Below are 25,847 nucleotides of genomic sequence, written 5' to 3'. Positions count from 1 at the left end.
TCTGGTAGCTATCCCTGATTGAGTTAACACAATGAAGGTTATCCTTCCAGTGAAAAATGAGCCCTTCACAGCTTGTTTTAATAATTAGGTTATCTATATGTTTAAGGAATTTACACGGTATGATCATTAGTGCTATACTGACTTCATGTCAAGATCTTCAAAATGATATCAAAGGAAAGAAACTGTCAAATTTCATACAATTTAAGTTTCTAGTTTTTAAAAATTTTTAAGAGAAATTATACACACTCTATTTGTAATTTTTAAAGACTCATTTATTGTGAAAAAAGAAATTAATCTTTGGAAAAATGGAAAGGTATTTTCACTAAAGCATAGGAACTCTTTCATTAACAATAAGTCTGTATCATCAAAATCCTCTTAACAGAATAATATCATTCTATGCGTATAAGAGAAGCTGAATAGTATCCATGGTCAATATATTTTTAAATTGGACACTTTTAGGGTTGATTTTGGGTAGTCTACTTTTTTTTCATGGTGAGTATGTTTATAAAATGAATGCTGTTTCACTATGTATGCATGTGGGTTTCTATACACAGATGTATACATGTAATTCTTTTGGGTTAAACTGGAAACTATACACTACTTAAAGTTAAGCCAATATTCTTTTGGCTTAAACTGAAAATTATACACAAAGTACTACTCTGAATTCACACATCTTTACCCTCAATCTCATTTATCCTATTTTGTTGATAGCATCATAACAGCCTCTTAGTCACTAAATTACAAAGTCTTGCTATCTCTGCTTATTAATGCACATTCTATCACTGTTAAAGCTCGTTGATTTTATCCTCATGATGTCTTTTGCATAGACTGTTTTCGTATATTAGCATAATAGCATAGACCTATTTGGTGTATTTTGGTATCATTACCCAGTTAAATCTCCATTGCCTATTACCTGGACAAGTGCTTCTCAAATATCAAGGTGCAAACAAATCACTTGAAGACTTGTTAAATGCAGATTAATAGGTCTGGGATGAGATCTGACACTTTGATTTCTAAGTCCCTGATTGCTGATATTTCTCCTGTTGCTGAGATGCAAGAGACACTACCAAATTCATACTTCAGGCACGTACTGCCTCAAAAGCTTCCAAATTTATGATAAAATGTTGATTTGCAACCTAAAAAAAAAAAATCAAAGTTGCAGTGTAGATATTTTTAACCCTTTTATATCTGTCAAAGAAGAGTTTCAGATAGAAAATAAAAAACAAGTTTTCATCATGACAAATGGTGCTCCAGCTACATTGTATCAAAAATTTGAATTTATTAACCCCATCAAAAAGTGGGCAAAGGATATGAACAGACACTTCTCAAAAGAAGACACTTATGTGGCCAACGAACATATGCAGAAATACTCATCATCACTGGTCATTAGAGAAACACAAATCAAAACCACAATTAGATACCAACTCACACCAGTCAGAATGGCAATCGTTAAAAAGTTAGGAAACAACAGATGCTGGAGAGGATGTGGAGAAATAGGAATGCTTTTACACTATTGGTGGCAGTGCATATTAGTTCAACTATTGTGGAAGACAGTGCAGCAATTCCCCAAGGATCTAGAAACAGAAATACCACTTAACCCTACAATCCCATTACTGGGTATATACCCATCAAATTGTAAATCATTCTACTATAAAAAAAATGCACACGTATGTTTATTGCAGCACTATTCACAATAGCAAAGACTTGGAACCAACCCAAATGCCCATCAGTGATAGACTGGATAAAGAAAATGTGGCACATACACACCATGGAAAATTATTCAACCATAAAAAAGAATGAGTTCGTGTCCTTTGCATGGACATGGATGAAGCTAGAAACCATCATCCTCAGCAAACTAACACAGGAACAGAAAACTAAATACCGCATGTTCTCACTCTTAAGTGAGAGTTGAACCATGAGAACACATGAACATAGGAAGGGAATATCACACACTGGGGCCTGTTGGGGTTGGGGGGCAAGGGAAGGACAGCATAAAGACAAATACCTAATGCATGCAGGGCTTAAAACCTAGATGATGGGTTGATAAGTGCAGCAAACCACCATGGCACATGTATACCTATGTAACAAACCTGCATGTTCTGCAGATGTATCCCAGAACTCAAAGTAAAATTAAGAACAACTATAAAACTTTGAATTTATTGACAGTTTCAAACAAAAAAGAGACTGCTTTATTGTTTTATTCCACTGTATGATACATATTGAAAATATTTGTGCTTAGTTGTCTCAAGCTGATTTTATGAAAAGCACCACAGATACAGTTGCTAACACTGTTTAGTATACGTACGTAAATTCCATGAGTCATCAGTAGTTTATAAAACTGTTAAAAGAAAAAAGGAAGACAATACATTTTCTGATGCTATATTTGCCAATACTTCCTGGCTGAGTTGTGAAAGAGATTTACAAAGATTTTCTGTACTTTAACTCCAATTAAAGATCTTCTTAAACAAAAGGAATGTGCATCTAATATTCAGTAACCAGACAAAAGAAAATGGCAGTGTGATTTACATTTTCTTATTGATGTTACAGTGCACGTAAATGAGTTAAATTACACAATGCAAGGAAAAGGAAAATTTGTTTATGAAGCTAGATAAGTGTAAGAATTTATACTGACATTGAAATTTTTCATAATATAAATAAAAAATGATTTTACATATTTTCTACTATAAACTAATATGTAGATCTTAATTATTGATAGTGTTACATAAATTGGCTATAAAAACTGAAAAAATTTTGAAGTATGCTTTTTTGATACTGCTAAATTTAGAGTTGCTTTCATTATATGTAATAGTTCTTGAATTTTATGCTAATATTTTTTGTAGAGTTGGGGGTTCACCATGTTTCCCAGGCTGGAATGGAACTCCTAGGCTCAAGTGATATGCCTGCCTTGGCCCCCCAAAGTGTTGGGATTAAAATTATATATAAAAATTAATCTTGTTTCTTTTTATGTTTTTAAAAGTGTGGCTATTAGAAAATGTAGCAGTATATCAGTGGTTTTCATTATATTTTTAACAGACAGTGCTGTTCTAGACTATTACAACAGCCTTTCATCTGATCTTCGGTTACTTCCCAACTTGCTGTCAGTTTAATCTTAAAGTATATCCTTCATTTATCCCTTCATCCATTCACCAAATGTTTGAGTACTTACTCTCTACCAGCTATTGTTGTAAGATAAATCAGAGAACAAATACAAGATAGCTGTCTTCGTGAAGCTTATCCTCCAGTTGGGGGACACAGATAAAGAGCAAATTTAAGTAAATTATTTAAGATGTAAGATAGTAATCAGTTATACTAAAAGAAACTCCTCCACACACAGTAAGGGTTAGAGTGTTAGCAGAATAATGGTGCAAAGAGACCAGATGGGCTGGAGAATGATTAGAGGGGTGGAGAGAGGTGTGGTAAGAGCTGAGGTCCTTGGGGTAAAAGGAGTATTAGGATGGGGAAAGGACAGCAGGTCATGTAGGCCCTCATAGGCTTTAACAGTTACTTGGAGGTTTCTACTTGCAGCATTTTTGGCTTACTTTGAATGAAATGGAAAGTCCTGGAGAGTTCTAAGTACAGTTTTAAAACAGTATTTCTGGCTGCTGTGTTCAGATTAGACAGTATGGGAGTGAGGCAGGAGGGTAAAAGCAGGGTGATCCGGTAGCAAGCTATAACAGTAACACAGGCGGAACTTGATAGCGGCTTAGACCACTGATGGAAGTGGTGAAAAGTGGCAAAATTCTGTGATTTCTAAAAAGTAGGCCCAACAAGTTGGACATGAAGTATGAAAGAAAGAGCGGGGCCAGATTATACGTGGAGACAGTTGTTCATTTCTTCTCCTTGTTAAATATTTTAAATGGCAGTCCTCTGTCTAAGATCTTAGGTTGGTATTCAACTGCCTATATGTGTAGGCCCCAACACACCCACTGAAATGTCATTTCCTAACAGCTTCATCTTTCCATGTTTCTCTTCTGTTCCTGGGTCTTTGAAAATGATATTGGTAGAAGAATACATGTTGAAAACTAGTATTCAAAACTAGATTCCTGACAGGTTTAGGCTCTTAAATTCTTAAGTCCTATGAAAAACTTATAAGGTAGATATTATTATCACTTTTTTGGATAGGAAGATACAAACATATTAAGAAATAAAGTTAGCATAGAAAAGGTCTATTTTGACCCCAAACACAAGCAAATTTCCCCTTTTATGTCTTGATTTTCATGTGGTTTTCTCAGTCTGAAATGCTTTCCCTTTCTGTGTCTGGTTCAGCTCACATGCCACCTTATCTATGAAAAGTCCCCTTATGCCCTCAGTTAAAATTACCTTTTCCTCCTGTTTATTAAATAGTTAATACAAATCATTTTCACCTCTTAATATTTTTTCTTCTATTATTTATAATAATATTTGTTGAGTGGTATGTGCTGTATAGCTACGCATATTAACATCTATGTATATTATCTTAATACTCCTAACATTATTATGGAAGATCTTATTATCAAACCCATTTTACAGATGAGGAAACTGAGACCCAGAAAGGTGAAGCAGTTTGACAAAGGTCAAAAGCTAGCAAGAGACAGGGTCAAGGTATAAACCAAGATGGTATAACTCCAAACCTCATTATCTACTGCACTTATCCTTAGGCTAATTAACTGTTTTTTGTTGTTGTTGCTTTGGTTTTGGTTTTGAGATGGAATTTCCCTCTGTTACCCAGGCTGGAGTGCAGTGGTATAGTCTCAGCTCACTGCAACCTCCACCTCCCAGGTTAAAGTGATTCTTGTGCCTCAGCCTCCTGAGTAGCTGGGATTACAGGGAAGTGCTACTATGCCTGGCTAATTTTTTTATATTTTTAGTAGAGATGGGGTTTTGCCATGTTGGCCAGGCTGGTTTTGAACTCCTCACCTCAAGTGATCCACCTGCCTTGGCCTTCCAAAGTGCTGGAATTACAGACATGAGCCACTGTGCCTGGCCAATTCACTGTGAATCATATATGACTCTCTCTTTTGTTTATATATTTTTTCATATATATCCCATTTTTTCATTTTTTGTCTTATTAAATTCTGATACAAATTTGCCTTTGGTTACTTATTCATGCAGACATGACCTTTCTTAATAACAGAAACTAATCCTTTCACAGAAATAAATACAGGAGGGCCTCATGTGGAAAAAGTAGGTACTGCTAGAAAAAGAAAATGCTATTTTTCTTTAGGTTCACATCTTATATCAGCCCTTAATATAATTAATATTTTATCAATCATTGTTGATATTCTAAAGTTTATATATTCCAAGTCTTTAGGAGAAAATAAAAATTTAAAGTTAAGGAAAAAAAAATCCCCTAATTTATTCTACATATGAAAACTAACAAGAAAGATCTGTAAATGTCCATTTTCAGGATGCAAACACTAAAATGTAAAAAGATCTGGCCATACAAATTCATGCAGATATAAAAGACACAGAATGAAAAGCACTAAAAAGTCTTATCAAAGTACAAAAATCTTTAATAAAATGTGGGTCTGAAAATTGACCCCAAAATAGAGGACTTAAAAAAAAACTTTACTTTGGAAATAATTTCAAAATTCAGTTGAGCTGAAAGAATAGTATAAAGAATATCCTCATATCCTTTGCCCAGATTTACATAATTCCCCAGATTCATCCTTTTGCCAACATGTTCATGAGTGAGAAACAACAGATTCTTGTAAGGCACTGATAGTAAATGGTTCTTGCTGAGATTTTTGCATGTTCTCAATCTCTCTCATATACATATTCATATATGTAATATTTATATATACATATAATTACATATATGTGTATAAATAACGCACATGTATATATAAATATGCACACACTTTTTAAAATCATTTGAGGGTAACATATACATCATCATCCTTTATCTCTAAAACCTCCAATATTTCCTATGAATAAGGATATTCTCTTATATAATCACATATTTCCTAAGAACAAGGATATTCTTTTATATAACCACAGTACAGTTAACAAATTTAGGAAGTTTAACATCAATTCAATGCTTTAATCTACCATCTGTATTCCAATTTTGTCAACTGACCCAATAATGTCCTTTACAGCATTTTTCCCATTCCGGTAGAGGATCCAGTCTGGAGTCAGATGCTGTATTTAGTTTTCTTGTGTCTCTAGCACCTTTTAATCTGTAAACTTTGATTACTTTTTTTTTTTTTTTAAGAAAATAGCATTGACATTTCTAAAGAATATAACTGCCCCCCCCACACACACCCCTCATACACATCTATTTTTTTTTAAAAAAAAACTTTATATCATTTTGAGCTTGCCTGACATCTTCATGGTTAGATTCAGGTTATACTTCTCGGCCAGAAAACTACACAGGTGATGCTGTAGCAATTTTTTTGGCATCATATTTGGAGCCACACGATGCCCATATGTTCTTCATTAGTGACATCAACTTTTAGCACCAGTCAAGGTGATTTCTGATTTCTCCACTGTATAGTTGCTATTTTATCCCCTTGCAATTAATAAGCAGTTTATAGAGAGATACTTTAAAACCATGCAAATATGTAAATACTCTGCTCTTCATCAAAACTTTCCCCTAAATTTAGCATTGGATGATTTGTGCCTGATCAAGTCTTTACTAAAATTGATGTAAAATGCTGATTTCCAAATCTAGCAGCTTCTCTGCAATTACCAGTTAGTATTCAATATCCTGCTATAGCAAAAGTACTCTTTTCTCCCTATTAATTAATCTATTTACTAATGGTATGGACTAATGAATTACTATTTCTTCTATATTCTGCAATACATTACTGTACTAAATTATTTTGTTACTCAAGTTCTTCCATGTTCGGCCAGTGGAACCCCTTCAAGCTAGTTCCTTGTGATATGCCCCTGTCAATTTGAGCATGTCCTTATTTTCTGGCATAATAAGATATTCCAGGCTTATATTTTACTAACCCTTCCTCATTTCTGAAATCAGTCATTTCTCTGAGTAGCGTGGGTTCCTTTTAGCGGGGAATGGTATCTGGACACTTAGATATAGTAATGTGCTCACTGTTATTAGGGTGTCTGTTTCTTAGCCCTTTAAGTCGACAGAACTAGGGAAGATATACATATACAGATGGTCCCTGACTTACAATCATTTGACTTAATGATTTTTTGACTTTATAGTAGGCTTAGTAGGGTATTAAACACATTTACTATTTACGATATTTTCAACTTGGTTTGGGTATATCAGGACATAGCCCATTGTTGAGGAACATATGTATATATAGCTACATGCATATATATACACGTGTATATACACATTCATATGCACATACATATATAAGAAATAATGTATTCACAATGATACATACAATTAAAGTCCATCCCACAGGGTTCTTTCCTTCTTTCTTTTTCCTTTTAAGAGACAGGGTGTCACTATGTTGCACAGGCTGGAATACAGTCGCTAGTCACAGGCACCATAATAGCACGCTGTAGCCTGAACCTCCTGGACTCAAGCCATCCTCCCACTTCAGCCTCCTAAGGAGCTGGAACTATAGATGCATACCACCATACCCAGCTCAGGATCCTTTCTTGACTTCATTCATTCTATTTTGCCTTTTCTTTTTCATTGAGATTCTGCTTCTCAACAATAATCAACACATTTGCTCAGATCTATAAAGCATCTAAAATTGTTTCAGAGCTGCTTTGCCCCACTACTAAAACAACAAAACAAAACAAAAAGACATACCAAAAGAAAAGGGTTAGAACTTGTATGAAATTCTTTCCCAACTCAATCCAATCCTGACAAAACACTGAACACAAATACTGTGTTCACCAGTTACTTGAATTGGTTCTATCATTTTTTTTTCTTTGCTGTAACTATGGTATTCATTTGAAATACAATTAGATTCATTTGCTTCAGTATGCTTGCAGTTTTAGGTTTATTTTCCCCTTTCCATCTTAATTTTTAATATATTTTTGAATGAGTAGAATGTTAATGTGTACACAAAAGTAAATATTATATGAAAAGGTATTCTTAGAGAGGTGTCACTCTTTCCTGTACCCTAACATGCATGTCTACCCATGTTGTAGGTAATCAATTTCGTTGTTGTGTAGTTTATCCCTCCTTTGATTTCTTTTACAAAAATAAGTAAGTATATTTGTAATTTTCCTTGTTCATAAAAGATACAGAAAGAAGTGAGACCTCTCTAAGAATATCCTTTCAGGCCCGGTGCAGAGACTCACAGCTGTAATCTCAGCACTTTGGGAGGCTGAGGCAGGCAGATCACCTGTGGTAGGGAGTTGGAGACTAGCCTGGCCAACATGGCGAAACCACATTTCTACTAAAAATACAAAAGTTAGCTGGGCATGGTGGTGTGCACCTGTAATCCCAGCTACTCAGAAGGCTGAGGCAGGAGAATCATTTGAACCCAAGAGGTGGAGGTTGCAGTGAGCTGAGATTGTGCCCCTGAACTCCAGCCTGGGTGACAGAGCAGGACTCCAAAAAAAAAAGAATACTGTTTCATGTAATTTTTACTTCTTACTTCTAGGTACATGTTAATATTCTGCTTCTTTTCCAGGAGGAGCAATTTGTCTGATGATGCTCATTATCCAATTGCTTTAGTAGTTGCTTATTGTTAAACGTTTAGGTTCTGGAGTTGTGTTTTTATTGGGGGATGTCCTCTGTCAGAGTCTTATTCCACAATTTCTTAGAGGCTAGAAGTTCTATGACAGTATAGATTTAACTAGCATTTCTTTTATTATGAGAGAAAGAGATTGAGTATCTTCATTTGTTTAAGTAATATTTTTATAGCTTTTTTGGTGCATTATCTGTTCAGGTATTTTGCCTATTTATCTATATAATTTTACTTTCTCTTCAACTATTAAAACTTCTAATTGGTTATTATTTGTGTATATGCATGCAATTTAGTTTTGCATATTAATTTTATATCTTGCTTGCTTATCAACTTACCGATTTACTTTTATCTCTCTAGGGTACTCCAGATTATTACTATATCATCTGCAAAAAGAAATAGTTTTATCTTTTCTTCTCCAAGTCACATGCTTCTAATTGTTTTTGTGGTCTAACTATATCTTTTTTGTGCTATTTTTATTAAGTTTATACATCAACACTATACTTGCTTCATGAAAATAATTTGAAATTTTTCTTTCATTTTTTACACTCTGAAGCAATTTATAAAGTTTTGAGACTAACTGTCAAAGGTTTGGTTAAATTTCTCTGTAAAACCATCTTGTCTGGCCTTTTTATCTAGCATAGATTCTTGATAACTTACTTTCTCTCTTCTACAGAAAATGGCCTTTTAGACTTTCTATCTTTACTCTGGTCAGTTTTGGCAAACTATATTTTTTGAAAAACTTTTTAAAAAATAGGTGAGTTGATCTTATTCATGTAAAATAAGATAACCATTATGTTTGGTCGCTCTATCAAATTGTCTTATGATGAAATTATTGTGTATATTTACTGCATTTTTATTTTGTGTATCCTTTTTACTTAAACAATTCTTTTTGGCATTTATAAAGGTTTGGATTTTCATTCTGGGTTACCTTTGCATTATTACTTTTTAAGTGCTTGCTATCTCCTCTATTTTTTACCTGATATCAGTTTTAAGCAATATTTGTTGATGGCTACTCTTTGCTTATGCAACAAAATGATGTATTCTGTTTTCTTCTTTTTTCTTTCTTATTCTCCCATTAAAAAATTTTTCATCTTTTGACTTTTGTTAACACGTGTAATGTTGACATATTATTCTTTCATCCATGCACTGACTTATTTTAGTCTCACCTATGCAATAAAATAAATTAAGTTCTCACTGTTTGGAAACATTTTAGTACTGGTATAGTCCAAACTGTTTTCTATGGCCTTGATATTTTAAAGTTAGGTTGGTTGTATACAACATTTTTGTATACTTTCTTTCTTTCCTTTGGTGTCTTGAAAATGTTGTTCCACTATTGTCTTACTTTGCATGTTGTTTTGAGAAACCTGATGCTAGTCTAATTCTATTGCCTTCGTAAGTTATTTGATCTTTTTACTTGGAGGCACTGTGCATTTTTTTTTTCCCTCTATCCTTAAAGTCTAATAATTTTACTAGAATATATTGTAGAGTTAATTTTTCCAGGTCAGATTTCCCCTGTACCTGATATTAGATTCAGGTCTTACTTTAATTCTAGAAAGTTTTCTTGGATTATAGTTCTAAGTATTAGTGCCGTTCAATTATTTTTATTGGTTTTTATGTCTCGATTTCATTTTCACTTTCCTAGTTGTTTATCTTGTTTTCTTCATTGTCTTTTCACTTGATTATATTCTTCCTGGGGCAATTTGTAATTTAGTTTTCATTACTGATATGATTTTGTCTCTTCCTTCTTTTCTAAGTTTTATCAACTCTCATTTCACTTTTTCCTGAGTTGTTGTTTTGTTTTTTTGGTCAATATCTACTATTATTATTTTTTAAGTTTCTGATTTGAAGTGTCTTTTTCTTAGCCCCAAATGCTTATTTGAGGATATCCCCTTGAGCATGGAGTGTAACATCACAGTTTTCTTAAGCTTTGTGGTTAAATTGTTTTGGAAAGTTTTCATTAGGAGGAAAGCTTTCATATATATCATCTAATTTTTTTCAGTTGTTTTATAATGATGGAGACAGAATTTTTGTTCTAATCTTTTTTATTTCATAGAAAAACTTCTTAGTTCAAGAGTACCCTCTTCTGTGCCGTTTCTTTTATGGATCTTGTTGTTGATGGTGATAGGGTAGGGTGGGTGGATGAGTAAATTGTGTTCTGATTTCATTTCTATAAGATCTTTAATATTCCCCTCTTATTTCCTTCTTTCCCGTCATTGCCTAGTCTCCAAGGAATTCTATCCATTCTCTATTTATCTGATTCTTTCCCAGAAGCAATGGTTCTTCAAGGCTGCCATTTCTGATTGCATCCATACCTTGAAGTCTTCTTCTTCTTCTTCTTCTTTTTTTGTAGCTAGTGCTAAGAACCACCAAGTCCTGACCTATGTTCAGTATTCTGGCATTTATTGTTACACTTTCTCTTTCTGGGGGTGATTTTGTTTGTTCTTCATCTAATTCATTGTTTCTCTCTACTCTTTATTTCAGAGTCTTTCAAGCCTTGCCTCCTCTGTTCTCTCTATCCCAGGTTTCAGTACAGGCAAGCTGCAAGAGGTTTGTTGGAATTACTACTTTTCTTACTTTATTTATATGTACTTTAAAGACTGTGGTGTTTTCTGTCACAGTCATATTGAAAATATGAGTCCTGTATGGTTCTATTTGATTTCTTTGTTGATTTTTATGTTTTCTAGGGGGAGTATGGGAGGGAGATTCAAAGTCAGGTGATCACTGCTGATCTCTAACAATGTTCTCCTGTTTATATTTTATTTGTCATTTGGGTTTTCATTTTATGATATTGTCATATATTTGTTTTATAGTAAGCCATTTCAAATTCTTTGAACAATAATGCAAAGTGAAATAAATATTTGCTTTTTATTACCAACAAATAAATGTTAAAAATATTCTTGCCTTAAAGACTTATTTATTTATTACACTTTAAGTTCTGGGGTACATGTGCAGATCGTGCAGGTTTGTTACATAGGTATACATGTGCCATGGTAGTGGTTTGCTGCATCCATCACCCTGTCATCAACATTAGGTATTTCTCCTAATGCTATCCCTCCCCAATCCCTCCACCCTCTGCCATTCTTGCCCTAGACACATGCACATGTATGTTTATTGTAGCATTGTTCACAATAGTAAAGACTTGGAACCAACCCAAATGCACATATATGATAGACTGGATAAAGAAAATGTGGCACATACACACCATGGAATACTATGCAGCCATAAAAGAAGATTAGTTCATGTCCTTTGCAGGGACATGGATGATACTGGAAACCATCATTCTCAGCAAACTGATACAAGAACTTCAAGGCTTTTTGTTCTTTAGTAAAATAAAGTACAAGTAACAAAGAAAAAAGAAAAGGAAAAAAGGGGAAATGAAAGAAAAGAAAAAATAATGGAAAAGTAAGGAGATTGGTTATTTTGGCCTCTGGATATCTTGTTTTCAAAACAATTTCAAAGAGGTTTTAACATTTTTTTCAGTAATAGTAGCAAGACTTTAGCACAGGTACAGCCTCCAAAAGTGATTGCTTTTAAGATCTATGCTATTTTGTATTATATAATTTGTATCAGGAAACTCTGGGATATTATAAAGAACCACTGCTTTATAATTACACCTCATAAATTCACACATATACACAGCTACACACACACACGAGCACACATTTACACAATACATGTACTTACTTGTTTCACATTATACAGCTCCTCTGTCAATTGTTTCCTTTGCTTATCTGATTGCAATAATTTTTCCTAAATTTAAAAACCATCAAATTAACAACTTGTTATAAAAGTATAAACATGTATGACTTTTTAGTTCTTTGTTTGAAAGCTTATATTCCCCAAATATCAAATTGGTACAATCTGAAAATGTTGCTCCTAGTCATTTTTCGGGCTTTACATAAGGCACTTAAAAGTAATTATTTACAGTACATTGTGATGTAAATACACTTTTTTATTACCTTAATTTTGCAAAATGTCAAAACATAAGCTCAAACAGAAACCAGTTAAGAATACAAGGCCGGGCATGGTGGCTCAAGTCTGTAATCCCAGGACTTTGGGAAGCAGAGGTGGGAGGATCACCTGAGGTCAGGAATTCGAGACCACCCTGCCTAACATGGGGAAACCCCATCTCTACTAAAAATACAAAATTAGCTGGATGTGGTGGCCAATGCCTGTAATCCCAGTTACTCGGGAGGCTGAGACATGAGAATCCCTTGAACCTGTGAGGCAGAGATTGCAGTGAACTGAGATTACACTGTTGCACTCCAGCCTGGGCAACAAGAGTGAAACTCTGTCTCAAAAAAAATAAAAATAAAAAAAATAAAAATGTGTAAATATTAACTGAATTTTGGTTAAGCTATCATCGCCAAAGATACCAAACTGAAGAGCATAATTATTACATATTAGAATTAAAGGTCTTCGACCATACTAAAGAGGGCATATGATGAGACTGGCTCACCTCTTAGTTTTGTAATTTAATTTTAGCTTATTCTTGGAATCGAATTAAATTATAAATGAAATTTAAATTATGAAACCAAGATAATTTTATTAAATTATCTTAGAAATGAAAAGGAAGATATGACTCATGTAACCAAAATATAAAATAATAGTTATGAAGATTAATATGATGCATATAAAATATATCTTTGGATTTGAAATTAAGTCAAGCATTGTAATGTCCAATTTTGTTAAGTATATCTTAAATAAATCCACATTTTGTTGGCCAAAATAGAAATACTAAGAGTGATTTAAGAGGCATTAAATACAAACCAGAACAGAGGAATTGCTAGAACATTAAACTTAGTGGTAAAAATTCATAGCAATATTACAATGTTTAAAAGAGGCAATATCCTTTCTGGTATATTTCAGTTTATTCTTGTCTAAGAGGTGAAATGAAGGTATATGAAGATGAATATAATATAGCAATCTAATGAATATGCCACAGACCAGGAGCCAAGAGACTGCTGGCTCCTGTGATTTTATGTTCCGGCAAGTCACCTTCACTCTTTGTGCCCTAGTTTTTGTGTATCTGTTAATGGAAAATATATCTATTTTCCATTCACCTTTGCAAAGCAGTAGCAATGTGAATTTTGCAGAAAGGCTTCCTAAAATAAAGCCCACAGCACTTTAAAAAATCATTGTTGCAAAATAAAAATTAGCCATTGATATAAAATTATCTTGGTTTCACTTTTGTTTGTACCTCGTATCAGACATGAAGAATAGAGATGTTACAGGATAATAAAAAGTGATGAGACACCATTTACATACTTTATGAATGTCATTTAACAACCTCTGCTTTTTTTGTGACTGTATAATACAAGTAGAAAAACTGAAAATAAAAACATTACCTTGAACAAAAATATTTATTGCTTTTATACTACTTTATATAGCTTCTTTAATTGGTCAGCCTATACATAGGTTTGGAGGTAAAGGTAATTAAAAAATGTAAAATTTGTTTTATCTGGGATTTTTGTACCATATTCTAACTAACTGAGCTAGATGGTTGCTGGCTTATCTGGGAGTTCAGGTTTTGTCATAGTAGGGTATATTCAGTTACATTTCATGAACTTCAAATGTGAATCCTGATTTATTGAATGACTCCTCAGGGAAGTTTAAATGTTAAATTAATATGGCATATATACTTTCAAATTAACATTCTAATTATTACTATTGATATTAAAATAAAACTGAAACATGTTACTAAATTTAAAATGATAAACTATAAGGAAATGAAAAAGATCTGAGAGCCTCTGAACATTCTGATAAACCACAAGTCTAATGGTTTAGGTAGAAATAATACATAAAAAAGTTATCTTCTTAAAGTAACCAACATTGGGAAAGTTTCCTAAGGGAAAATAAAGAAACCATTGTCAATGTATTTTTAAAACTAAATTTATACTTTCCATCTAAACACTTAATTGTTGCACTAAAAAATGTGGAAAGATAGTGGTTTCAAAGGTAAAAAAAGAAATATATGGAATACTCTTATAGTGGTGAAATGCTCATATATTTTAGGAAGGAATGTGAATTGGCAAAACCTTTTGAAAGGGAATTTGGTAACATATACAAAATTTTAAGTGTCTATATCTTCTAATAAAGCAATTCCATTTTCAGACATTTATTCCATGTATATACTTCTCCAAATGCCCAAACATATATCTACAAAGCTGTTGAAGATAAAATTATTTTTAAAAACTACAAATAGTCTAATGTTCATCAATAGGGAACTGGCTAAATGACCATTTGATGTATAGGAGAGTTATCCAGAAGAATCTGATAGATCTGTGTATATTAACCTGAAAAGCTGCTGGAGGTAGAATTCTTATAAAGAGAGAGAAAAAACAAGGCACGTTGTAAAAAAAAGTGTGGCTGGATGAGGCGATTTATGTAGAAGTGAAAATACACACATACTGAAAAAAAAAGTTTTAAGACTTTATTATTTATTGGAGCAGTTTTGGGTTAATAGCAAAATTGAGAAGAGAGTACAGAGATTTCTCAAATACTCCCTGTCCCTACATATACATATATTTACTTATTTATTTTTGTTTTTATTTTTTAAATAGTAGAGATGGGGTCCTCCTATGTTGCCCAGGCTGATGTTAAACTCCTGAGCTCAAGTAATCTTCTTGCCTCAGCCTCCCCAAGTGCTGAGATTACATGTGTGAGCCACCATGCCTTGTCTATTTTAAAAAATATAATTTTCCATGTAGAAAAAAATCTATGAAAAGATAAATAATATTATTTGCAATAATGGCTTCCTCTAGAGGTTGGAATTGTAAAAACTAAGGTTGCAAAAAGTTTTTCTTTCTTTCTGGTGTAAAGATTTTCTATTTAATAAAAATTAGATAATTATCAATATAATATTTTCCCTATCCAGTCTATCGTCGATGGGCATTTGGGTTGGTTCCAGGTCTTTGCTATTGTAAACAGTGCTGCAATGAACATTCGTGTACACGTGTCCTTATAGTAGAACGATTTGTGGCACATATACACCATGGAATATTATGCAGCCATCAAAAACGATGAGTTTGGGTCCTTTGTAGGGACATGGATGAACCTGGAAACCATCATTCTCAGCAAACTGACAGAAGAGCAGAAGATCAAACACCGCATGTTCTCACTCATAGGCGGGTGTTAAACAATGAGAACACATGGACACAGGGAGGGGAGCACGACACACTGGGGTCAGTTGGGGGGAAATAGGGGAGGGACGGTGGGGGGTGGGAAGCTGGGGAGAGATAGCAAGGGGAGAAATGCCAGATGTAGGTGATGGGGAGGAAGGCAGCAAATCACACTGCCACGTGTGTTCCTATGCAACAATTTTGCATGTTCTTCACATGTACCCCAAAACCTAAAATGCAATAAAATAAATAAATGGGAAAAAAAAAAACAAAAAACAAAAACAAAAAACAAACAAAAAAAATTATCAATATAATATACCTTATTTAATAAAATAATTTTAAAAGTACATTCCTATGGTGAATTCGTGGTAAATAAAGTAGTTATGTTGCTTTTCCTGAAGATTTGGAAAATATAGCTTTCTGTAAAAATTAGGATATAATTTAAATGCAATATTCTCCTAAAAACAGAATGAAATCATACAAAGAGAATCAAGGCCAGACACAGTGGCTCACACCTGTAATCCCAGCACTTTAAGAGGCTGAGGCAGGTGGGTCATTTGAATCCAGGTATTTGAGACCAACCTGAACAACATAGTGAGACTCCATCTCTACAAAATAAAAATTAAAAAAAAAAATTATCTGAATATGGTGACATGGGCATGTTGTCCCAGCTATTTGGGAGGTTGAGGTGGGAGAACTGCTTGAACCCAGTAGGTTGAAGCTACAGTGAGATGTGATTGCAGCACTGCACTCCAGACTGGGTGACAGAGTAAGACCCTGTCTCAAAAAAAACCAAAAAAAACCCAAGAATCAAAAAATCAACCAAACAAAAAAAGATAAGTAAAATGTTATATTTGGGATACGTATTTTTTTCTTCTCTTAAATAATATTGTCTTAATTCCAAATTACATTAGCAAAACATGATGTCCCTTAAGAATGGGCCTGCATGTGAAAAGAAAACGTATTTCCCAATGAACTCACAGGATCCAAAATTGTCATGACTTGCTTTATTGGCTCTTCATCTAATTCTGCCCTGGCCACCAATGAGAGAGGATAAAAAGGCTAAGAAGGAACCTTAACAGAAGACATGAGCAGAAACCATTGTTCACACTAAATGTTATAAAGATATTGTGAAATACAAACATGTAGACCAAAAACTAATTTCTCTAAAGGACAACTGAATAAAGAATCTGATTCTTACTATTTGACATTAATATTTTTCCATTAAAAATAAAATTAAGCCCCAATATTTCAGAAGCCAATACAGAATATTTTTCTTTTTCTTTTTTTCTGAAGAAAACATAAGGAAACTAAATTAGAGGTTACCTTAAGTGTATTCACTTCTTTCAAGGCATCATCCCTTTCACGCTTGAGCCTTTCCATTTCATCTGCTTCTAAAGAATCACAAGGAAGAAGCTGTCAACATTAAAATACAAGAGAAAGGTTGTGCATTAGATGCTAATTATGAGAGCTAACATAAAAATCCTAACTAGTCTTAGGCTTTGCATTCTAATAACAAAATTCAGTTTCTTACTTTGGAGTCATATGATTAGATAAAAGGGAATATTAAAGCAACCTGGGGCAATTTCATTCATTTAGGCTTAACTTTACATTGTTGTTATTCAAAACAGAATTTTGATTTCGTTGTTGTCTTTATCATTATTTCAACAGTATAATTTTCCTGAGAATTCCAAATTCCAAGACTATGTTTATTGTCAAAAAGACTTCAGGAATTACCAACAAAAACTATTCCCTCACATTCATTCTAATAGCATAGTATCTAAGGCTAACAAAATGCTGTACATTATAAAATCAGATGGTTTACAAGAGCCTAGTAAAGAATATTTATCAGTTATGTGTCTGGTTTTAACTTAATGAAATGTAATGCAACAGATACATGGCTCAAAAAGATTCCTGCACAGAAATTGTAGATTGAAGAAAATATAATTATGCACAAGTGAATAACAACAAAAATGCAGAGATGACCATTTCTCTTACATCTAGCATGATCTCTTTGACAGTCAATTACAATGTAAAAACTAATGACAGTCTAATCAGAGATAAAGTCCAAATTTAACTGTAGTCATCTCCTATGTGGAGGCTATAACAACTAAAGAAAATATAATTTAAAGGATTAAGTGGAGAAATCAGTTGTTATTTAAGCATGGGCTTAGAACAGAGCCCTTTAGATAGGTGAGGCAAATGTGAAGTAGAAAAAAAATAGTAAGATTAATTAATAATATCAATGACGTATTGGAAACTTATATGCAGATGCACTGCTAAGGACTCTATATTTTCAGTATGATTCACCTTGTCTCCATTTTACAGATGAAGAAACAAGCTCAGAAAGGTTAATAACTTGCCTAAGGTTTCACAGCTAACAAATGGCCAATCCAAGAGTTCCACAAATCATAGTCTCTGAGTTTTTCCTAATGATTCAACAAAAAGCATGGTGGAATGGATATATCGAACTCATATTTGCTTTCCAAACTCTAGAATAACAGAAGTGGGAGTTATTCTTCACATTTGTGGAGAACTTATTTCTCTGAATATCACTGGTTCTTTTTGCTCTGTCACATTAGCTTTTGGGTATCTATGGACATTGCCCATGATTTATATGATCTACATTCTTCATGTTTGTTACTCTGTTGTCTCAGAAGTACTCAACACACACACTCATAAGAATTCATTCCTGTATTGTTAGATTAATTTTGAACACATTTTAAAATGTAATAATATTTCCCAAGTGTGTTCCAAAGGATATTAACAGGCTTTGTGTATAAGCAAAATTGAGTAGTAGTGCTGGTGATAGTGGTATACAAGCTTTAAAAAATTAACCTTATTTCCTGCATGGCTTCCAACAGCCTTAATATGCTAGTGAGTATTTGAATCTCCAAAAAAAAAAAAAAAAAGTATAATAACTTGTCATGTTTCCTTAGTAATTTCACCATACTCTAAACCCCCAACCTCGTCACCCTGCTGCCTTCATTTATTTATTTTTGTACTAGCTCATGGAACTAAAGTATACAAAGCACAATCTGAGAAACTCAATGTTGCTACTCAACATTCATATGGGCCTATTCTATCTTCTTATCCTAAGAAGTGAAATAAGGAAGACTCAAAAGTTTAAATAAGGCTGGATGCAGTGACACAGGTCTGTAATCCCAGTACTTTGGGAGGCCGAGGCTTGAGGATTGCTTGAGGCCAGGTGGTTGAGACCAGTCTTGGCAACATAATAAGACCTTGTCTCTACAAAAAATAAAATTAGCCAGGCATGGCAGTGCATTCCTGTAGTTCCAGCTATTTGGGAAACTGAGGTGGGTGGGAGGTCAAGTCTGCAGTGAGCTGAGATTGTACCGCTGCAGTCAGCCAAGTTTGCACTACTGCATTCCAGCCTGGTGACAGGGTGAGACCATGTCTAAATAAATAAATAAATAAAAAAATAAAGGAAAAGAAAAGAAGGAAAGTTTAAATAAAATTTTAAGATACCAAGTTAAAATAATTTATTAAGAGAAACTATGGATTGGGATTTTAGAGATGTGATAATAAACTTTGGAGCTTAAGATCATAGAGATAAATCATGAATAAAAGAATCCATGGTACTATTTTGAGAGGCAAAGCCTAGACTATTAGAACAAATCATGACGTAAAAAAAAAAAAAGACTGCTATTTTGGACTATGCAGCAAAAACTTGTAGCCAGAGAATTGGCCATGGATGTTCCTTGTGAATTCTTTGAAAAGCCCTTTTGTACTCAATGACGTTTTTATATAGTTCTATTCAAATATACTTCATCTAAGAAAGCAGCAAATTAATTGTTGTTTCACAGTAACAATTCCAGACAGATCTCTGTTTCCAAAATCTACCTCTAACTACTGCAATTTACATTCCTTAGCCTTCTATACCTATTAACTGTCTGGTTCTCGCAATATCATTGTGATCCATGGATCCCCTGAACTTTGCAACAGCTGGTAATTAACACTGTAAATCATTTCTACTTGGCTTTCTAGAATCTCCTTTTGGAGATGTCAAGAAATACATACTATAGGTCACTGGACTGTGATTAGGTCTGACCTAATCAGACCTCTCCCTTCATGTTGCTGCTCCATCATATTTTAAGTTACTTGACTTGTATCAATTCTGGATAGCTATTATTCTACTGATACATTCCTTAATCTCAACTCATCTTAAACAGAAGCAGTTGCAAAACAGTAACTTTAGTGTCAGTCTAATTTTATTGATAAGGCCTTCTATTAGAGACCTATTCAATTACCCGCTTTCCTTATAAAATTGTGTGACTTTACCATCGTATTCACCTCTATTCACCTAAAAATTTCTGGGTTATCTTTTTTTCTCCTTCCATTTCCCTGCTCATTCATTTCACTTATAATCTGGCTTATACCTCTTTCCTCTCATTCCTATATTTCTAAAATGATTACTTGCAATTTCACTAATAAAACTGCTACGTGACAAAGAAAATGTCCCCCTCCTCCAACCAACTTTCTTTGTTGTTATATATAACATTGTTGAAGGTTTTTTTTCTTTGAAATTTTATCTTCTTTAGATTGTGATATCCTAATATCTCACCTACCCTTCCGGACATTTAGGCTATTTCCAATGAGTTGGTTTCATCTCTACTCCTTAGAAGAAGAGAGGGTTGAGAGGTTCCCCAAAGTCTGTCCCTTTCCTTCCTTTTCTCTACAAGTTCTGAGTGATAACATTCACTATTATGCCTCAACTATTACTCTCAAAATATTCCCAAATTCCTTCCTACTGTCCAGTTCCTAATTTCCAGTGGCCTTTGCTTATTTGCACTTGCTGGCTTCTTAAACTCTCTAAAATACAATCTGTCATTGTCTCTACCTTGAAAAGGGCTTTCTTCTTATTTCCCTATTTCTATTAATGCTACCTGTTATATTCTTAGTCATCTTAGTCAAAACTTTGGAGTTAACTATCACTTTCTTTTCTGTTCTCCCCTTCTTCACTGTACTTTAGTTCTTCATCATCCTATATTTGGATTATTTATATAATCCTCTATCTAGACTACCTACCACCACTTTCATTCCCTTCCTATGTAACCAACACATAAAATTCCTCTTTCCAAAAAATATCACTTTTGTCATTTAACTGTTTTCCTTAATGGCTCCTCACTGAATACTAAGTACAAACTTCTAAATTTAATATTTACCTTTTAAGGCATAACTTCTGTCACCTGAATGAACCCAATTATCTTTTTTAAAGTAGACTACTGTGTGTGCATTATATTCTCATTTTTTTGTTTATGCTAATACTTTTATCACTCCCTGCTTATCTCTTGAGCACATAAAATCCTATTTATTCCTCAAATTTTACTCAAATGCCAACTCTGTTACAAACCTTCTCTGAATGTTCTAAGCTTTATTACTCTTATAGCCTTGCCACACAATGCAGCTTTTCTTACTATAATTATTTGGGCACACACGTTTTCATTAAAATATGTAGGCCAAGTTTTATCTATCTTAATAACGTGCACATAACAAAACATGGACACTGCAATTGTTCAATGTATATTTGGTGTTTTAGTTAGGGAAGTGGCTATAAAGTATTTACTACTATACATGGTGAGAAATATGATACATATTGTGATTCAGAATAAGTGAAACATTACGCAGTCTTATCATAGACAAATCACTTTGATATTTTCCATTATGTTCTATTTTACTTGTTTAAAATGGTAGTAGCAGTCCACTAAATTGACTTAACAAGAGCTCAAACTGTGAAAAATCTATTTTAGGGAATTCAGTGTTCTCTCTATAATTGTAAGATAATCCATTCATGATACAGTACTTGATTGGTCTGATAAAATCATATTACGATGGACTATATTCTGCTATTGCTAAGTTTAGAGTACTGCTAACTGTGGGCTCCAGCCTTGCCCTTTCTGCATATAACCTTGTGCCAGCAGCAGGTGTAGCACTGTGTGAATTTTCTAATGTAGCAAAGATGATTAGACTCACAGTAAGATAATTATATTTTTGGTTCTAAATGTCATATTCTTCCAAACTCAAAAGTTGTCGAACAAAGTAGGACTGACTTATACTGACTCAACATTCCTACTTAAAAGATAGCATCTCAAGAGATATTATGAGTTAGGCAAAATAATGATCAAAAGTAGCAAGTTACAAAAGAATACATATTCTATAATTCTATATATTAGGAAATTTAATAAAAGGCAAAAATAACCTATGTTGTTTTAAGTCAAAATATTGGTTCTGACATAAAGGTGAGAGAGGCGGCTGCCTGGGAATGTGACAGGAGGGAGCCTTTTGAGTGATGATTCCATGTTAGATATATAATAAAAATTCATCAAATTGTATACTTTAGATTTTTTACTTTATTTTGTATATATTAGATTTCAGTAATATTTTTAAAAAGAAATTAAAAAAGAGAAGCCATTTTTATCAGCCAAAAAAAAAAAAAAGAAAGAAGACATACGACTAAAAGATATGCATCCCTAACAGAATGACCCAACCCTGTTGTCTGTGAAACTGAGATGGTTGAGGGGATAACCATAGTGGAATTTCCCACCCTCATAGATAGTCAGCATCCACAACTATAAATTGATTGACATACTTCAGATGGGGGATTAAACCACTTTTGAAATCAAAAAAGTAGGGAATTACACTACAAAACAATCAGTTATTTATTATTTGTTTTTGGTGAGCTACATGACAATCATTGTGATTTTTATGTTTTTTCAAACTGTTACATCCCCTATTAGTGAATCGTGAAACCAAAGTTTGAATGAGATACAAGTGAATATTAAATTAAAATGCAATGTACACGGAAAAGGTAACTAATGTTCTGACAGACTTTTGTTTCAGTTACATATGTGAGTACGGTGAAAAAATGTGTTTTTATTGTGGACTCAACTGAAAAAAATACAATAAAAAATTTTAAAAATTAATATAATCCCATTGCACAACATTTTGACCTGAAGCCACGGGCTGGAAATTATTGACATGTAGGACATCTTGCACGATTGCCATTAGCACTTTGCTTTTGCTATTAAAGTATCACAGGTTGAACACATTCTTTTTTATTTTTTTTATCCCAAAGACTTCAAAACTATAAACACATTCTTATCTGTCCTAAAATTACATTAGTAAGGAGGAAATAAATTGCTAATTTGGAGCATGACAATCCATTTGCGGCTGCTAAAAAAGATTTGCATGCTCATAGAAAATACTCTAAATTGCCCACTCCATTGGCATGTTGCAAACCACCCAACCATCTTTGCCTTCCTCATGAAAAATGGGCATGGCAGCTCTGAGAACTGTTGGGCAGTAAAAAACAATGCTCCCTACCATCAACATTAGGTAGATAAACACATAACACCTGAATCAGCAGAATGAAAACTATGCTCCTTGAATACAGCTTTAGTTCTCTTTGAATAAATGCTACCAAATTAGTTCTGATGTCAGTGCTTCATTCTGGGAGAACTGGGTACTCTCTTGAGGGTTAGGAAACAACTAGATCTTTGGGTGATTGCAACGGGCCACATGCTTAGCAGTAAAAGAGACTGCTTACAAAAGAGAACAAACTGACTTGAAACATTAAAAATACTGACATGTATCATTTTTTAAATGGGCAGTCAGACTTTTTGGTCAATAAATTAATCATATGTTTACATACTCTTTCTAGAATTTGCAATTATGTAATTAATAATATATAATATGCAAACTTCTCGTCAATAAAGCATATCACTTGAAAACAGTAGACCTCTAAATATAACCATGAAATAAAAGTACAATTTTTTTTAAGCTTTGACTAAAAGAAAAAGTTATTAAAAATATGTAATACATCTATTCTTCTGAATGAATTTAGGGTTTCTAGCAGCATTCAAAGAACCTGACTGACCATATTATTTATTTAAAAGTATATCTGAAAACAGAAACAAAAATAAAGAAATACATGAGTTAATAAGACTATCAGCAATTCAGAAAAGGTAGCATTAGAACAAAAAATATTGATTACTTTCTGGAAGATGAAAAGCAAATGGGTATAACAGTTGCAAAGTATAAGGTAAATATATAAAACTTAATTTTATATAAAAACAAATACATTTAAAATAAAACCATTTTTATAAGATATAATTAATTAATGGTAACAAAAAGTATAAGGTAACTAGATTAAAATATAATTAATTTTAAAAATATATGAAACATATTGACATCAAAGAAGCTATAAATACCTGAGAAGCCATAACATGTTCACAGAAACTTAAATATATAAAGATGTTGATTCTTCCCAAAATAATCTATAAATTCAATAGAGCAAGATTTTTGGTGTAACTCATATGGACAAGATAAGACTGAAGATTAGCCAAAGCAATATTTTAAAAGAATGGCTGGAGGTTAAGGGTGCGGGGGCAGTTTGGAGTGATGACAAAGGACATAAAATTTCCATAAGACAGCAGAATAAAGTTCAAGAGATATATTCTACAACATGGTGACCATATGACTATAGTTAATAACAATGTATTGCATTTTGAAAATTGCTAAGAGAGTAGATTTTAAGTGTTCTCACTATAAAAAAAAGATAGATTATTTGAGGTAATGCATATGTTAATTATCTCAGTTGAGGCATTTCACAGTGTATACATATTCTAAATCAAAATGTACATAAGTATATAAAATTTTTTGTCAATTAAAAGTAAATAAATAAGATAGGAGAACATATTTCATCAGATATCAAGATTTATGAAGATTTATGAAGCCAAGAAACCACCAGAATTAAGAGTCCAGAAATTCTCAGTTAAATATGGTAATTTCATAAGGGACAGAGCTGGCATGAAAAGAATTCTTCCATCCCATTAAAATATAAATTTATATTTTTATTCATAAAAATAATTGATCAAAAGTTATTATTTCTAATTTTATTGATTATGTGCCAATAAGTATGACTATAATTCAATACAGAAGAAAATTTTAATTTGTAAAGCCTTATAAACATAGGAAAATAAATAAATTTTCATTCATTTAAAGTTTTTTTGCAGCAAAACGATAGGGTGATCATTTCCCAGGACAGCGATTATATATTATCAGGATAAAATTCCAGGTATATATGGAATAGAAATAAGAGCTAACAGAGAAAAGGAAAAGATCAAGTTTTGAGAATAAAAGAATAATGCATGAATTTTCTTTTAAATAGATGGTTATGCATATAAAATACGGTAGTATTTAGATTCTACTGGTAACATTTAAAATAATTACATAATAACAGGTTTCTTTAAAAAAGAAATATATTCATTTATCCAATGATTTTAATCACTGGAAACCAAAAAAAAAAAAAAAATCAACCAATTAAAAGTTGGTATAACTATATCATAAGACTAAGTTGACTTTAAGTCAAGAAACATTCTAATTGTAGATATAGAAACACATCTGTGTATCTAGATAGAAATTTAGTATATAATAAATTTTGCATTTCAAATCAATGGCATAAATGAAGATGGGCATTTAAATAAATGATGGTGGAACAAAAACAAGTGGCATTTATGCATGGTTCGCCATGCACAAATAAGAATAAATTTTTGAGTCAATTAAATATATAAATTATATAGAATATAAATTAAGAAGGAAGTCTTTAAGAGGATAATACTACCAAAAATCCACAATGAAAAGGACTAAAATATTCAGTAATATAAAGGTCAAACTTCTATAGAACCCATGATTGAAGCTAATAGTCTTCATAATTATGTTTTACATAAAGCACAAAAAGAGGCAAAATCAATCTACACTGTTAGAAGTTGAAAGAGTAGTTCATTTTTTTATGGGGGTATAAGGGTGTCATTAGTAATCAGAAAGGAACCTGGGGGTAGGAGAGCATCTGGTAATGTATTTATTTAATTTTACGTATCTTGATCTGGATGCTAATTAAATGAGGATGGTTTAAACTGTAAAATTTCATAGGATATACACAATATAGAGGTGTTTTCCGTGTGTATATTATAGTGAGACAAAACAGATGAGAATGGACACATGCACACATGGTATCTGTTTGTCTAGCTAGTTATAGTATGTATCCTCCACATATCAAATTGTCAATACTGGTAAACTTAGGTATAGGAATGGCACAAGAGGC

At 32.9% G+C, this 25,847-nt stretch overlaps 1 protein-coding gene across 5 annotated transcripts in view; it reads right to left on the bottom strand.

Annotated features, from left to right (window-relative positions):
- STXBP4 (syntaxin binding protein 4) overlaps positions 1 to 25,847 on the bottom strand; it is a 170,885-nt gene that overhangs the window by 88,912 nt on the left and 56,126 nt on the right. For all 5 annotated transcript variants that reach the window (XM_017538788.2, XM_017538790.2, XM_037742116.1 and 2 more), the window contains 2 exons: positions 17,051 to 17,140; positions 12,288 to 12,353 (listed from right to left, as the gene is read on the bottom strand). In XM_017538788.2, the coding sequence (XP_017394277.1) occupies positions 12,288 to 12,353; positions 17,051 to 17,140 (156 nt within the window). The remainder of the gene's footprint in view (positions 1 to 12,287; positions 12,354 to 17,050; positions 17,141 to 25,847) is intronic.

This window comes from Cebus imitator, unplaced genomic scaffold, assembly GCF_001604975.1.
Source record: "Cebus imitator isolate Cc_AM_T3 unplaced genomic scaffold, Cebus_imitator-1.0 Scaffold115, whole genome shotgun sequence".
NCBI classification, from domain to species: Eukaryota; Metazoa; Chordata; class Mammalia; order Primates; family Cebidae; genus Cebus; species Cebus imitator.
The sequence above is the reverse complement of the archived record's forward strand: the minus strand, read 5'-3'. Positions and strand labels throughout refer to the sequence as shown.